This window comes from Arachis stenosperma, chromosome 4, assembly GCF_014773155.1.
Source record: "Arachis stenosperma cultivar V10309 chromosome 4, arast.V10309.gnm1.PFL2, whole genome shotgun sequence".
Classification (NCBI taxonomy): Eukaryota; Viridiplantae; Streptophyta; class Magnoliopsida; order Fabales; family Fabaceae; genus Arachis; species Arachis stenosperma.
Window position 1 is genome coordinate 5,264,479 of NC_080380.1, and position 18,324 is coordinate 5,282,802.

Sequence of the window (18,324 nt, forward strand, 5' to 3'; positions counted from 1 at the left end):
TAACAAACATAGCAACTTCACGGAAGTTTAAGTTAAAAGACTTTTCAAGCTGACTCACCTCCACACTACATTCAATTATTGAAATCATCTCAAGGGATCATATATTGAAATTATTTATTTATTAGCGTCTCAACACACACTATTGTATCTATTTAACTATTTTTTTATTGTTTTTAAGAGACTAATTTTTATAATTTTATTTTTAAAATTATAAATTTGATAAAATAATTTAAAAATTTAAAATAAATAATATTTAAAAATAAATATAAAATTTTATCAATTATTTAAATTTTAAAACATATAAAATTTATAAATTTAAATTAAATAAAATATTAAAAAAATTTATTATTGTAATAAAATCAAGATAAACATTTATAAAGTAATTATTTATAAACATTATATATAAGTTTTTTTTTTTCAACTGTTATGATTGAGATTCGAATCCAAAAACTCTAAGTGAAAATAAAGTGTCATTTGAGCTATAAAATAAAGGTAAAATATTATATTCAAAACATTCTTTATTTTCATAAATAATTTTAAATTTTATATTTAATTTATTAAATTATCTTTAATTTTATTACGTTTTTTAAATTATTAATTTATATTTTTATTATATTCCTTCATTGTATTATACACTATTATTTTTCTTACTATTATTTTCTATACACATATTTATCATTGTTTCAGGGCAATTGTTATATTGCCTTGTTCTCCTTTCTCTTTTTTTTTCTCTTCCCACGTTTTATTCACCCGATTATAATTACTTATCACGAAGTACTGTTATCACAATTTTCAATTTGATATATCACTTTGATTTATAACTATCAATTATGTTAACTTTTATGAGTTGTTAAAGTGTTATTAAAAGAATTCATTTTTGTCTCTTTTGTATATCTAGACATGTAAAAATAATTTTTTATTCACATGCGTGTTAAGTAATTTTATTGTTTTATTAATAAAAAATTTAAGACATAAAACATTAAATTTTTTTGTTCAAATTATCAAAATTTAATGTTAGTAATTCTAAAAAATAATATCAAAATATATTAATTTTAATTAATATAATAAAAATAGTATATTATTATAAGTTTTTAACTAATAATTATAAATTTAAGTTACAATTTAATATAATACTTTAGAAGAAAAGATTGTTATTATTTTTTATATTTGACTGCTGTTATATAAGTTTTACGTTTGTTTTATTGTGCACATTAATTAAACTATAATTTATTATTTTATTTTGTATATTTTGAAATAATGTGATCGTACTGTAAGAATGACATTAGTTTTTATAACTAATGCGAATCTTTTTACTATTTTATTTGTCATTTAAATACTATCCATAAAAAATAATTACTTAAAATAAAATACTATATAAAAAAAGATAAAAAACTTTTGAATTTATTATTTTAATTTGTTTTTTAATTTTTACTTCATATTATTCAAATTTAATAGTTTGATGGTGGTAATTTTTTTATTAGTTAAAAAATTTTAATATTTTCTCTTTTTCTCTCTTAATTTTGAACCCAAATACGCTATATTAAGAGGTATATAATTTACCACCTTTATTCTATAAAAGTAATAAAGTTCCATAGGAACCTGTTAACGCGTGTTTGGTAATATATAGTGCGTGTTTTAATTAAGATTCAATAAATTTTGGTCATATATAAATGTTCATATTGCAAGAAATTCTTTCTATGTATATTAGCAGTTTTGGAGCTGGCGTATATATACTTCTTTACAAAGCATACTAATTTTGGTCGACTTAATTTAGTTGCACTGCTACTTTGCTAATAATTATACCACCGACTTCAGTTAATGTCTTTATAAGAAATTGTTTTTGATAATTTAAGGTTACGTTCAAATTTATCATTGGGTTCAAAAAGGTTAAAAGTTAACGACCGAAGAGAGGTGCTGAGAGCAGAGGAGATACAATTCAATAATTCATCATTTTATTGGTTACATTATCGGTGCACACTCACATACAGAGGGAGAAGAATCAGAAGATACCTAGCTAACCTACACAATGTATATACAAAATTTTATTTATATATTAAAATTAATTATTTTAAAAATTTAGATGTTTTTATATTTTAAAAAATAATTTTTTTATTTTTTAATTAATTGAGAATTTATTTGTTAAATAAAAAATCAGAAATTTATTTATTATTATTTATTTATTTAGTAACCTTGTAAAACAAAAATAGAAAAATATTAAATTTAGTGAGAGAGAGAGAGCAACACGGAAGTGGAGGAGAGAAGAAAATAGGAAAGGAGATAGTCACGGTTATTGTCAGTTAGCCGAGTGCCACGTAAGTCCCACGTGCTCCTCTCATCCTTATTCTCTACCTGTGCGCCCCACTCTGTACGATCCCTCTCTTCCCCCTCCACTCTCGACCGACAAATTATCGAAAATGAATCTCTCCATTTTTTCTAACACTTAAGAGAATAAAGTATAATTTTTTATTTTTAATTTTATAAATAAAACTAAAATTAAATAAAAAAAATAATAAAAAGTAAATTTTTTTATTAAACACCATCCAATTTTTTTTTGTTTTTTTTTATTTCAAATATTCGAATCCTTTTAAATCAATTCATATTGCCTTTTTCGGTTTTTCCTTCTTTATTTTATTTCTTATTTTGGAAATATCCAAAAATTATTGCACCGGACACATTATACTTTCGTGAAACTTGCTTATAGTTATTTTTATATAAATTTTATAGTTAAAAATTATTAAATAATTTAAATTTATTTTTAAATACTTTTTCTTAAAAAAATATTATATTTTTTATTAATTAAATAAATTTTAATATTATATTTGATGTGAATAATTTATATTTAAAATTTAAAATTTAAATTTTATAATTTAGGAATTAGATTTCAGAATTTTAGCGTTTAAAATTTATGAATTTAAAATTTAGAATTTAAACATCCAAATTTTTTAGAGCGTTACATTTTTTCATTAATAATTTAACATATTTAACTAAATTATTATTTCACAATACTAAATTATTAATTTTTTGTAAAAACAACATACGTTTTCACCTTATATTTGTTGTCATTTTGAATGTACTATTTAATTGTCTTTATTTTTTTGGAGTTGAATTTTTTCTAAACTAAAAATTTATTTATCCAATACACATGTTAGAAATTTTATTTAAAGTAATGCAAGAATCAACTTATCTAACAAAAATTTTTTTTTAAGACTTTTAGAATAATAAATTTTTTTAAGAACTAAAATAATCGATCTAAAATTTCTTCGGTACAATTTAAATATTTGATCTTTGTTATATATATAGATTCATATGTTTGGATAATTTAACCGTGTAATATTTCTCATGTTTTATTGAGTATTATAATTCATATTCATAATAACCTGCAGCTGTCTCACATGTAAAGAGTGTTAATAATAACAGAGTAATAGATATATGGTAAGCATATCACAAGATGAAGATCAAAATGTTAATATGTCTCAAACTTAAGTATAAGTAGGGACTAAAAGTTTTTTATATTTACATTAGAAATATATTCTTGAGTCATTAACCAGTGCAAATATAAAAACTTTTTAACCCTTAGTTGTACAGAAAAAGAAAGTTATTCATATAACATTATTGTTATCATAAATAGCATAACGTTGTTTATAAATATTCATTCTATTCTTGAGATATATGAAGGGACTATTTAATAACATCTCCCAAATTTTTTTCGTTGTATTGAACGATGTCGTTGGACCCAAATAAAAATAACTAAGATATCACAAGCCCAGCCCATGAGAATAATAATTAGTATGTTTGGAGGTCCAACCCAAGACTAGAGAATATTAATATTAATAATTTTTAATATCTAAAAACTAAATAATAATATCAAAAAATTTATTATTAATATTTTTTAATTAAATAAATTTTTTTAAATTCTATAAAATGGATTTTTTTTATTCTTGTGACCGTCTTTTTGATTCATTTGGTATTTTAATTTTTCTCTGTTTCAATTACCATAACTGAGAGATTATTTTTAGTTATGAATATTTCTTATTAAATTAGTAAAAAATATACATATTTTTTGTACTTTAGAGTATATTTTCATAACATGGCACACTTGTCAAGATTTAAACCCAAATACAGAATATTAAGAAGTATATAACTTTGCCACTTGAACTAAATTTCAGTTGCATTATTGTTTGAATTCATGGGTATGGGTTGTTTTTGAGTTGGGTCAATTCCATCCGGCCTTACCCGAAAAAAAAAAGATAAAAATGGCCCAGTTCAAGAGAAGACCTTCCTTGACCAAAAAAATAAAAAAAAAAAAAGAGAAAAAAAAGAGAAGACACTGGAAGATATTTTTTTTTTTTTTTTTTTTGCATGGGGTGAGATAGAGAGAGCGTAAAGAATGAGAGAAGTGAACTATTGTATGTGTGACAGGAATATAATTGAATACACCACTGCTATAAGCAGTATTTATACGATGAATGCTATGGAACAGTAATTTTGGTGTTTTGTAATTATTAATTGATCATCAATAGTATTTTTAATGGTGTGAGATTACATCTAAAAATGAAAAATCACTTATTTTTGTTTTGATAGTTAAGTACTGACCAGAAAACACAAAAGTTACTGGCCCTAGACCCTTTCCGTATTTATACTAATGGAACATTACATAAGAGTGTTGTCAATTATTGATTCTGATATACCAGTCCTACGCTAAGCTATGAAGTATAGACAAGTTACCAATCATATCTCTCTAAAGAATGTTGTCCCACCTAAATCACTCAAAGTATAGTTATTAAAACCAAACCAAAAATCAAATATATATGAAATCACTGAATTCAATTATTAGTTCAACCTGTAAGTTATAGGTTGAATTAGTTGATTTGGTTATAACAGAATTTGATAACCATGACTGGAAGCTAAGAAACCAAAAATCCACACTTGATAAATTTTTTCCTAGGCACTAGTCACCATCCTTCTTCAATAAGAAAAGAGGTAAAAGAAATGGTACAAATGAATGTAATTGACAAATATGACCCTATTATATTACGTGTGAAGTAACAAGCAAGATCTAATTAAGTTTAACGAAGTAATATATTAACTCTTACGGAATAAATGGAAGTAAATCAAACGGAAAAATAAAAATAAGAGACTTGCACTATGGACATACAAATATATATTGAAAAAATACAAAAATATTAAATATATACTAAAAATCATCCACTAAACTAATTAATATGTATTTATATGTAAATATATATATACCATTTAACTCATTTTTAATATATATTTTATTTTTTATATACATCTAATATAGTTGTAAGTAAATAATGGGATTTTAGAATAAAAATGATAGTATATATAGTGTGTGTTTGGATTTCAGTTTGCAAACGAGAGTTTGTATAAAAGTGATTTTGCAAACTTGCTTTTGATGAAAAGTAAGTTTGTGTTAACGTGATTTATGTTTGGCAATTTTTATATCAAAATTGATTATAGTAAAATAAATGTTGTTTGGGTTATACTATTTAAAATCACTTTAGATGAAAAATTACTAAAAGAGACATCAATTAAAATAATTTTTTATATTATTCTATTATTTTTATTTTAAATATTTGAATATATCTTATTAATTTATTTTATAATAAAGTTAATATTTACTTATTAATTCATTGTTATTCATTATTCTATTAAAACAAATATAAATTTTAGATATATATATATATATATATATAAGAGTATTTAATCAAATATGTTACCTTTTTATACCATACTCTCAATAATTTTATTTTTATAAGACTTTTTTGACATCCAACATTCATAATTTTATTAATACTTATGAATATTTTTTATTTAGTTTGTTTTTTTTATGGGATCAATAATCTATATTATAAAAAAAGTTACAATAAAATATAATATATGAAAATTATAATTATAAATTTTACATAGTCGAATAAAAAATAAAAAATTTCAGCCAAAATAAAAATAAAGTATAATAAAATATAAAACGAGAATTCATGTATAAAAATTCATATGAATAATACATATAAAACCAACAATATATATCATATGAATAAAAGAAATATAATAAAAGAGAAAAAATAAAATTCATATGAACAATATATATCAACAATATATATCATATAAAACCAACAATATAAATACAGGCATAAAAAAAAGAAAAATAAAATTTATATGAACAAGAAATAAAAAAATATCATAAAAAAATTAATAACATACCTGAGAGATGAGAGATTACAATACTGAAAAATAATATAAAAAAGGTCAATGATAAAAATAAGTAAAAAATAAAAAAGAACAAAGTCAAATAAAAATAAAAAAGACACCTTACATATTAAACATAAAGAACAGTAAAGGATAAAAAAAATTCATATGAACTAAAAAATAATAAGAAATAAAAATATAAAAAAGAGTACTATACATTTTATAATGTTAAACAAGAAGAAAAGATTTTATAATTTATTTTAGTTCTGTGAGTACTCTTTAATTTAATATATTTTGGACTATAAATTTTAGCTTCTCATGAACGTACGTTAACAGGTGAAAGCAATTCTGGGTTAGGAATTCCAAAAAATTGCCAAACATAACAATATAGCGTTCAAGACGTTCAAACGAACTTTTTTGTTCCTCAACGTGAACCCAAACACACCCATAGTAGTTGATACAAAGTAGATGGAATCATTCATTCATCTAAGCCACAGATACACAGCATGCACGATGAATGAACCATGATGATGATTGCATGCGTATGATAACATATGGATCTATTTTCTAGTGTCATGAAGTCTATGACAAACATAAAACCCTACGTTTTGGTTTTTGTGCATGTCTCTCTCATGCACCGTTATATTTTATTTGACAAATGATTGGAAATAGAGTCTCTATATTATGTTGAAATGCTACATGATTATCAGAGCGCAGTGATAATAGCCTCTGTGCAGAAGCTTTGTTGTACTTCCATTGCTAGTTCCTCCAGACTCAGTTCACATTCCAGCCCTATCTGCATTCGATCATGCCAAAGTTACATATTAACACTTTCTAACATAATTATTGAATTTAATGTGATATTAGTATGAGAAAAGTTTATATCTTATGTGAGATAATAAATAATTAAAGAGAAAGTATAGAGAACTAATAAAGTATTTGTACAATATGTATAATTGGGGGATTTTAGAAATGTTCGATTCAGTAAGATATTAGATGTTTATGTATTGTATTTGAGAAATTAGTAGTATTTTATTCTGGATGTTCATTTTTTAACTCATATTGGACTAAATAAATAGCCCATTGTACACATTATACAAATATTTCATTGGTTTCCTAACGAAATTCATAATTAAAATATAATGTAAAGTTATTATCTGTTTTAACTGCAAATCAAAGTCATTTACTCATATATAATATTATTTGTTGTTTTGTATTAAATTTTTTTAGAGCATTAATAATTTTTATAATTCTTTTTAAAAAAATAAGAAAACCAGCAGAATTTAAATATTTTTAGTTTATAATTAATCAGTAATATTTAAAAATATGACAAAAATATATTATTAAATTATTAAATTAAAAAAATAGATTGATAACTAAAAATACTAACAAAAAAATAATAAATTATGTTATTTTCAGTTTTCACTTGGCGATCAAAATTTTGGTATTAATATTAGGTAGTTTATTTATTATATGCATGACACGTAAAGTAGACACGTACTTTACTACCTACTACCTAGTAAGAGGTCACACTCACTCTAACTACCAACTACCAACAGCTTCGGTAGCAGGAATATACATACATTCATGTTATTTCTTGCTGCACATGTACACAGGTTAGTACTAATCAACGTTTTCAGCAAATTAACTAGTCCAATTCTTAGGTATTTCGGGAACAAAGTTTTCTCTTGTTCATTCATTTATCGAATTATTATTTCCATATCAAAGACAGTTGATAGTTTTTTAAATAGAAAGGGAAAGATATCCATTACCAACATTGATCATAACCGTTAATAAATCGATCCAAGTATCATTTCTTTTATTTTCCGTTTGTCATATATTATTCAGCTTATGTGCATGTGTCAATTAATTAATAAGCTTCCTAAATTGGAAGATCAAACGTAAATTCATGAGTGAATATCCATGCATGGATTCGCCTAGTTCAAACAATGATTTTTAAGTGTATTTAGTAGAGATATTAGGGATTAATACTTTAACTAACATCTTATTTTTAATTATTAAGATTTAAAATTTATAATATTAAAAAATTAAATTTTGTTAATCATGTAATATTATTTTATAAGTGAAAATACACGTACAATTACAATTGATTTCATGTAAAATTGTAAATTAAAAATCGTTAAATAATAATTTTAAATAGAAACTCAGATACAGTCGACTTCACATAAAGTTAATAACTGAGAGTCATTAGATAATTTGATTGATTTGACTAAATTTTCATCTAACGGTTCTCGATTATCAACTTTACATAAAATTGACTGCACCTGAAATTTCACCATAATTTTATCAAATATGTTAAATCATCTAACAATTTTCAACTAATAACTCGTATTAAGACAATTGTATGTAAATTTTTATCTATTTTATTTTTATGAAAATGGTGTATTTACGTGTTTTATTCGTCCAACTTTGTTAAAACTCTAAAAGCCTAATTTTATAATTAAACCTTATATATATGTCTTAACCTAATTAAACAAAATAAAAGGCAAAGTGATTATGAATTATTGAAGGGATTTTTTATACCTTAACAACAAAATGATAGAGAACTGTATCCTCCATGCTACTGATGTTGAGATGAAGAACTTCAAAGGAAAGTGCTTCTAAAACAGCAATGATCTTTGCAACTTGACCCGGAATCCTGTGGGAAATTACTCTCAGGATCACATTAGAACCTGAGATTTTAACTTCCACATCCGCAACTGAAGAGTTGCAACTTGCTCCTAGTTCCTTAAAGGAACCACCACCCATTCCGGTGGGGCTATCATTCTGCTGAAACGCCGGCTGCAGCGCTTTTGGGCTTGGGCCTGGGCTAGGGCTTAGGCTCTTTCTCCTTTTCTGGGACTCCAAAGCTTGAAGCACTTGGTGTAGCTCCTTGATGAACTCTATAACTCCCCCTATTATGGACGCTTGATCTCCCTAAAATCATTCATCAAAGAAAACAAATAACTAACGCCGTTATAATTTTATCTCATATGAAGTTGATAGTTTAGAATTGTTAAATAATTTGACAAATTTAATTAAATTGTCATCTAATAACTCTTATTAACTATTAATTTCACATTAAGTTAATTAAGTTAATTATACCTAAATTTTTACCTTTACTTAAACTAATAATAGATGGCTAAACAAGAATTCAAAGGATATAAGACAATAGTTTAATCATGAATAAATATAATTATTACTAAACAATTCTTAAAGTACTCTATCTTTTAGATATAATTTTTTTAGGTTATACTATGTGTATATCAAAATTAGCCACTAAAGTCAGCTACCACTATAAAATACATACTGATATACACATACATATATTGAAAATAAATTAAACCACACATGTATTTATACACAAATAATATTTATGACAAATTTTAATAGCTGATTTTAGTGTACAAATAGCATTTCTGAATTTTTTTGTTAGCACCAAACTTTTTTAGGATCTATTTTGATAATTAACTCTAAAATATAACATAGAAACAATAGAAATTTGATGATCTCAATACTTGGATAATTTCAAAGGATTGATTTTCTCATAGACCATTTAGATGCTAGAAAAGCCAAATCTTAAAAGAAAAGAAAAAAAATATATAGAGGATTGAGCAAAAATTAATAATAGCAGTGCATGAAAAGTAAATAAATAAAAGAGTTAATACCCTTTTAATATAGAAAGATGGGGTTAAGGATCTCAAAACTTTGAGATGTTCATTCATCTGCTTCCTCCTGTTCCTCTCAACAGCTATGTGAGACATGTTTTTGGATCAAGGGACTTGTCAATTGTATATAGGGTTTAGCTTGTTTAATTTCTTTATGAGCTATAGTTGACTAGGAATCAAAGTTTGCGCTATTTATACACGAGTGAAGAGTCCTGAGAAGACAAGGAACTATGTATGTATGTTAATAATGTTATATGGTTTGGTAATAAATGTCATAGGTTGCTTTCTCGTGAAGTATTGTTTAGGCATTAGTAGTAACATTATTATCTTTTGCACAAAAAAGATACACACACGCACACATACCTTGGGTTATAAAACATTACGCGTCTCACGCTTATGATATTGCGTACAATTACGTGCCCTCGTGAGTTAAAAAAATACCATCAACCTTAGCCTCAACCTTGTTATTCTTTTTCATTCTCATCACCTTTATTTCCCATGCATTCTTAGCTTCTTATTTTATTTTTATCTACTCTTCTTCATTCCTTCATGCATGCCTTGCCGAAATCTTCATCATTTTGCATCCACCTACATACATACATAGATAATATATATCCACCGAAAAATAGAGTATTTAATTAAAACAAACTTCTTTGGGTTAACTTGTTGAAACTTTTTCTCGAGGTGTATAGCGAAGGAATCCATTGTAGAGAAGCAAAATCCCATTTATTATTAGTTAAATCATCGTCTTGAACACTCATAAAATTAAACTATAAGATTTAGTGTCAGCTAATATTTTGTTGTTGTTATTTAAATGCAGGTAACAGCATCATGGATAAATCTAAAATGAAAATATCTTATATCTTATAAGGTAAAGTATGAGGAGCCAATAAAATATTTGTAATAGAGATTTATGAAGTATTAGAGATATAATTATTAGTATTACTTTTTTTTCATCAGTTGAAACTTTTGGGATAAGTGATATCATGACATAATATTAGAGTTTTAGATTCAAAAGATCAAGAGTTCGATTCTTAATCAACCCAAAATTAGTTTAATTTTTTTGGAAGATGTTTATTATCTCTAGTACTCGGATGGTTATTTTAGATAGTATCAAGGATGTTCATTTTGTAATTCAATAGTTCATTATACAAATAGTCCATTATCTCCCTAATACAATGATAGGATATATACTCTCTTACTATTGTTATATGAGTGATGATTGAGAGTATTATCCTCGTAATTATTCTTTTAATTATTAAGCGAAATATCGGAGAATTAATAATTTTTTAATATTAGTTTTTTTTTTTCTAAAAGATAGGAGTGACACTTGAATTCGTGACTTTTAGGTAAATATGAAAAAATTATACTATTTGAGTTATAATTTATTGGTATATTAGTTAATATTTTAGATTAATATTTTTTTATATTATTAAAATTTATTATACAAATAATTTTGTTAGTTAAGTATTGATAAAAAATAATAAATTTTTAGTCATGTAATATTATTCAATTATTAAATCTGTAAAATATAAAAAAATAAAAATTAGCTATTATTAACTCAAATTCAAGATAAATATATAAAAAAATATTAGTAAAGTAACATTGTTCATTTCAAAATATACATGTCATTTGTAAAAAATATCGAAATCACAAAAAAAAATTCTCTCATTTTTTTTAATTAAAGAAATCAAATATGATCTTTTAATTTTCTATATATTTTTTTAAATTTTTTTTATATATTAGTAAGAGATTATATATATATATATATTTTTTTAAGTGAGGAAATTAAAAAAATTGAAAACATCCATTCAGAAAAACTCAATATAATGATCCAAATCTGGCCCCTTTGCTTTCATTTTTTTTTTTTATCTTGGGTTTTTTCCGTTTACGGTTTTACTTTTGAGTTGCAACGTGTAATGGGTCTAGCAGACCCAATTAGCCTAGATATACTTCTTTGGATTTACACTAAGCGTGTCAATAAAAGTATTCCATGGCAAAACAAATCTGGTTTTCTGTTTGTTGGGCCCAGCGCTGGTGCTGTCCAGCCCAATAAGATTTGTCCTAATTAAAAAGGAATAGTAAAAAGTTGAGTTTAATAATTAGTTTATTAATTTATTTAATAAGTGTTAGAGTTCGAATTTCGCCTTATATATATAATAATTCATTAGCCAATGATAAATCGTTAATAAAACTCAATATTGTGACGAATTAATCATTGGTCTATCAGACTGGAAAATACTGTAATAAACGAAAAAAAAAGAAATAAAATAAAAAAATATGAAAGAAAGAGAATACAAAAGATATATAATAATTTAGAAAATATAATATTTTTAAAAGTATCTATAACTTTTAAAAGTAATAAATATGGGTATATGAAATTTTAATTTTCTAAATATAAAAAGGTTAACATATACTTTAAAAAAAATTAAATATTTCTTTAATAAATCTTACCAGTTAAATGGAAGGGTGTAATATGAATTTTATTGAAGAGAATAGCAATAGCAGGTATAACACACTATGGAGAATTAAAGCCTCATGTACAAACAGTACAGTACAAGAACAGAATCAGTATAATAAAGAAGAGAAGAAAAATTGTGAAGGAATGGCATTAGAGACAATCCACGCTCCTCACCCAAGGACCACATCACGCTAACGAACGTATTCCTCTAACTACCTATTAGTAGTTCTCATTCTTGTACTTCTTCTTGGGTCTTATCCCTATGCTTGTCATCTGTCCTTGGCTTGTAACTAATTCCTCCTCCAACATATGTGACTCTAAGGCATGATTGTTATTACTATTTTCTGTATAAGTAGCCTGGTTAACCTCAGCGTGTTCTGGCTTCTTCCCATTCGTTACATTACCCCGCTCATCAACAACAACCTTGTCCTCAAGGTTGAAATCAGGATAAGTATGGCACAAATCATCAGCACTCTCCCACGACGTGTTGGCACTCGGCCACTGACCCCATTTGATCCGCAGTTGAAGAATCTCTTTACCATCTTTGATGACTGTTCTCGTACCTAAAATCTCTTGCGGTTCCAATAAAGGACCCAACTCTATTGTACATAGAGGAAGGGGGAGATAATGGTCAACCTTCTCACCCCTAAACTTCTTTAAAGCTGATATGTGAAACATTATGAATCTTGGCTTCAGGAGGCAGTGCTAATTTATAAGCCACGGCACTAAGCTTACGACAGATCTTAAATGGCCCGAAATAGCGCATCGCCAATTTTTTATGCTTCCTCAAAGCAACTGAATGCTGTCTATAAGGTTGAAACTTCACCAACACGAAATCACCCTTTTCAAATTCAACCAAACATCGCTGCTTGTCTGCAACTTAGAATTTGGTTGACATATTTTGCTCAACTTTGCTTTTCGCTGACCATATTTGTTAGCTCCTTAGGGGAAATTGCCTACAAATGACCTTAGATAAAGTTTGGACAGAACAATTTTATCAAAGATATTACTAGGGGTATAAAATATAACAAGAGTTTGATGATTAGATTATGGTTTCTCACAGCAGAGGCCTAGATGGCATATCTATATGTAGTTTAAGAAACCATAGTGTGTGTGAGTAAAGGGTGTATGCGTAGTGTATAATAACCAAAAAATAAAAGATTATGGAATGGACAGCCACATATATCAGTACTCTTCATTTCCATCCTCCTTCGAAGAAACTTGTAGGCAAAAATACTAGAAATAGTTTCAATTTACAGCTCTGTAGATTATTGTCCCATTAGATGGCATTTATGTTGGCTCTTTGGAGAGAGGGAAAAAAAAAAAAAAAGACGACAAACAAGAATAACAAAACCTCAAACTCACACAAACTAAGTATTAACTACTAAGATTTCTATAGCAGGAAACCAGAAATAACTCTATTCTCATCATCTTTGGTTACAAATGGAAGGCTCGTTCATATTCGAAGCTTCTTTCCAGGTTGTACCTCATCATCATAGTGGGGGGCCCCCACCATCACCATCCATATCCTTTTCCATCTTCTTTCTGGCAAGTATCTTATTGATCTTATGCAGTTCGTTATTGAGCTTCTGGTCCTTGTTCTGCTTCCGTGTCTTCCGGCCATCTTGCATCTTCACACCAAACTGGAATGCAGCCTTTGGCATTGCTTCCTTCTACTCATTGTAAGTGGCCCATTCCTCTTCGGTCTCAAAGTCCCAACGATGAAGTCGACCCTTTGCCTGTTCAATGCACATTTTCATTATTATCACTTTTAATACAAACAGGTTATCAACATGATGATTCTTCTCAAAGGGTCATCTTGAGAATAAAAATTAGTATAATCATTATTAATATGTTTTCATATTTATAGTTTTCTGAAATTAGGAAAACATATAATATACTTGAAAATAAATGAAAAACTGCAGCCAGTTTAATAATAAGAAAATAAGGTAACTGTCAATGCAATTACTTACCCTCCCACCCATATCCATTTTGGACAAGTCATCTTCATCATCACTATCCACTATTTCACGGTTATATTCTTGATACCCGGGGTAACATTCAGAATAACTCTCAGAAATGAAATTGGAGTCTTTTTCTCGGGCATCTTTCTCCCTCAGTTCGCTTAAATACTGATCCCAAACCTCGATCTTTCTCTTCTTGTGTCATAAAACGCGGATCTTGTGGCATATCTAAACCCGCTTGCAAATCATAAGTCTGCATATCTTGCTGAAGGTATTGATCAGGGTAAGCCAGCTATTCAGCATACTGGTACTCCTGCCACTCTCCTTGGTAGCCACCAGCCAAGGCTTGTGTTTGCATAACATCATATTCATTCTGAGACAAGAGTCAGATCAATGAGGGCAGAAACTCAACTCAAAAGCCACACTCTAATGTTTCTCTAAAAATCAGGGTGAAGACAAGGTACTAAACATGAAATTTCCAGTTATATTCACCAACTTACCGATTCTTGCCATGCTTGAGGGAGTGCAGCAGGTGGCACAGGACCATAAGTAGGTCAGCAAAATATGAAGGTTTGTCCTTGTTCCTAGGAGACTCTTCCATGTCCTCAGAGAGAGGACTTTGGCTCAAGTCTTTGCCAGGTACGTCATACTCCACACCCTCACCAACAGCCAAATTCTTTCCTGTGTTCAAAATGGATGGTGCCAAGAGTACATTAACTATTAATATTTCCAATAAATTATCAAAAATATATGACTATATAAAAGATAGGGTAGCAGCCTCCCTCTCCAACATCTCCCTGAAAGTTTCTTTGACATTAAAAATGAACAAGGAGGAAAGTAAAAAATATAAAACTGCTTACCATTGATGTATGTTAAATACAACTTATATAATTGACTCAAGTATAAGCACGATCGATTGAACAAACAAAAATGTTCGCAAATACAAAGATAAAAAAAAGGACCTTAAGAACAGCATCATAATATGATGTTTGTAACATAATAATTAGAACAAAGTCAGATAAATTTCAGTAAACCATACTGCAAGAGAAGATTTTATGAAAATTGCATTACCTGATACAATAAAGCATATACTCTACACAATAACATCCAAAAATTCCAGATGAACTGCTCATTGCAGTTATTACCTTTTGCATCTTTTTCCTTCTTTTTCTTCTTCAAAACCTTCCCAGAAGAGCCAAGACGAAGATATGACATTATTTTAGCAATCCAATCTAGAACAGATCCATCAACGCTAACTGTAACCATTTCCTGTGAAAAAAAAGGGCATGTACATGAGGCGACACATGCTAGGCGAGCTATAAAATGCAGAGAAAAAGTGCCACAGAGGAATCGGCAACTAGGAGATAAGCAACTACTGCAAGGATACACAAGATGAAAGCTGTATATTGCCCAATATGCATGTACTTGCAATCAAACATGCTAATGGCCACACCAAGCATGATAAACAAATAATTGCACAAACAAAGCATGAATTACAATAACCATGAGTCTCATATCATAAAGAACAAAACCACGTCAATTATCAAGTACATGGAAATTCTCACCATGTTAAAAATAAATGTCATTCGACCAGGAAGGAACATTTCATTTGTCTTTATGATGGTCTGAGGCTTCACTATCCACTGATAAACTGACTGAAAGGAGGGAAAAAAAATTAAAGAATTGAAACATATTAATAGAAGCAAGCAACAATAATTCATGAATTGGAGCACAAACTTCACATTCAAACTGATAAAAATAGGAGGGGGAAAAGCTTTAGTTCATATTGTCGGTAAATATTCAACAAAAGTAAAGAACCTTTGCAGTTGATGTGCGAATTGAGACTTGTTGGTCTTCCTTAGATGCTCTGTTGGCAAATCAAAAGCAGGTAGTAAAACTTAGATTCATTAAAAAATAAAACCAAATAATAATTAATAATGTTTTAATTGACAGATTTACAATAAAATGATCACTATCACTGACACTTCTGGACTAAAGTTACCTAGGTTTCCCCTCAACATCATCCACAGCATCTGGCTTCTTGTCAATCTCGCTTCTAACTTTGTTCAGCAATGCATAATCCAAACCTTTGACCAAATGTGTGTGCTCCACATCACCTGCCCAAAAGCAATAAATGCAACATGTTCTGTTTTTAGCATAAGTAAGTCAATATTCAATAAAAGTTACACTAAATATTGTTCACATATATATTGACTTTACAGTCATGTCTACAATAGTAGAGGCAAAAACTCTATTCTAGGGCGATATAATAAAAAACAAAAATAACACAACAGAAAAAGAAAGGTCATGGATGAACATGGCACTGGAATCCTACATTACAACTTCGAAAGCACCTTGTAACAATCCAGATATCAAAAGCTTCAGAGAAAACAATGAAAAACATACTATCATATTAATTTCTTTGTGAAAAAGATGGCAAAACTCAATCATATTTAAGAGTATGAATACGAACCTCCAAGGTACTTGCTCTTTTCAATGGATAATTTGTGTGCATCAGCTGACCTTCAAAACATTACCAGATTGTTAGTAGACTAAGCCAGGGGCGGAGCTACATACATAGAAAGGGCGGCGATACCCCCTAATTTTAATTTTTTACATGTAAATTATATGTAAATTTCAGTTTAGCTCTCCCTTAAAATTTTATTTTAGTCTTATTTTATTGTGTAAATATTTTTGCCCCCTCTAATATTTCATCTAGCTTTGCCCCTAGACTAAGCAATGGCAGGTAGCATAATTTTTTTTTTCTTTTCATCTTATTTTGGCCGAGTTAACTAAAAGATGAATGATGTGATATTAGATAACAAATATAACCTATGAAGCACGGACACTTTGCTGAGTTGTCGTGTCCGCGTGTCGGACACATTTTGGACACGACACTCACCGACACTCGTCCGACACGCGTGTCTACTATGTCCAACTGTGTCTTAGTAAAAAAGAAAATTCTTCTCTAGACACGCCTGGACACACTTAAATACCATCACGTGTCAGCGTTTCCAGTTTTATTCTTAATCTATATTCTTAAAATAAATTTAGATATAGTATATATTATTATTTATTAAAAGAAAAAATATTTTAGATACTTTATATCATTAAAATAAAACATTAAAAATAATTAAAATTTTTAATTTATATTTTAATATCAATAAAATATCAAAATATCATTACAATTTAACTAAAAAATACTTTATATTTTATATGTATATGTGTCCCCGTGTCATATAAGATTTTAAAATTTGCGTGTCGACGTGTCCCATGTCCCATGTCCGTGCATCTTAGAATATAACATAAACAGTAGAAAACTCACCTTAAATCTACGGTACCAGGAGGAGCAACAGCGTGAAATGCCAGCTCTGTAGGCTCATAATCAGGATTTTGATCTTCTCTACGCTCTTTAGCACGATCTCTATATTTTGGTGTTTCTGGTTTCTCTTCCCTGTGCAACTTCCAGTATCAGAGTAAGTATGCACATCATATACACGATGCAAACTTTTAAGCAACCCTCCATTTTTTGTTTACTCTACTCAATAAAGATAAGTCAAACTACAAATATAAAGGTATTCATCGAGTGAAAATTCTCCCCTTTTATCTTTGGCAATCATTGCAATAAACAATTGAAAATAAGTTCCTGAATAAGCTTCATTGATGTCGGAAATCCATTCATACAAGGGCTAATCATCCCAAATATCAAAACGGTGGAAAGGCATAGTTACCTTCTTGAAGCTTATATTCTTTTTTTTTTTTTTGTTTTCCACGGTATCCCTCAGCCCGGCAGGCCAAGGACTAATCCGCCGCAGTACTGAGCTCCATTTAAGGATTTGCCGCTGGCCAGTAGGTTGCTGCATGCACAAGGCGGGATTCGAACCCTCGACACTTGCTTAAGCGGACTAGTGAGCTAACCACTAGACCAACCCAACTTGGTTTTCAAGCTTATATTCTAATACCTGAATATTAACCAATCAATGAAGACAAACGTAGAATTGGCAAAAATGTTGTCCAAAAACAC

At 28.0% G+C, this 18,324-nt stretch overlaps 1 protein-coding gene and 1 pseudogene across 1 annotated transcript; both read right to left on the minus strand.

Annotated features, from left to right (window-relative positions):
• Positions 1-6,777: 6,777 nt before the first annotated feature.
• On the minus strand, positions 6,778-10,029 carry LOC130973217 (transcription factor MUTE). Its single transcript, XM_057897652.1, has 3 exons — positions 9,876-10,029; positions 8,752-9,144; positions 6,778-7,003 (listed from the first exon to the last, which is right to left on the minus strand). The coding sequence occupies exons 1-3, from the start codon at positions 9,969-9,971 to the stop codon at positions 6,914-6,916; spliced, it is 579 nt and encodes a 192-aa protein (XP_057753635.1). The 5' UTR covers positions 9,972-10,029; the 3' UTR covers positions 6,778-6,913.
• A 3,763-nt stretch (positions 10,030-13,792) lies between these two features.
• LOC130976218 (suppressor of mec-8 and unc-52 protein homolog 2-like) lies at positions 13,793-18,302 on the minus strand (annotated as a pseudogene).
• Between the last annotated feature and the right edge of the window lie 22 nt (positions 18,303-18,324).

Coding starts and splice junctions, on each gene's coding strand:
- LOC130973217 (XM_057897652.1), bottom strand. CDS start 9,971: ATGTCTCACATAGCTGTTGAGAGGAACAGGAGGAAGCAGATGAATGAA. Junction 9,145..9,875: donor CATCTTTCTATATTAAAAGG/GTATTAACTCTT, acceptor GAATGATTTTAG/GGAGATCAAGCGTCCATAAT. Junction 7,004..8,751: donor TCTATCATTTTGTTGTTAAG/GTATAAAAAATC, acceptor GATCGAATGCAG/ATAGGGCTGGAATGTGAACT.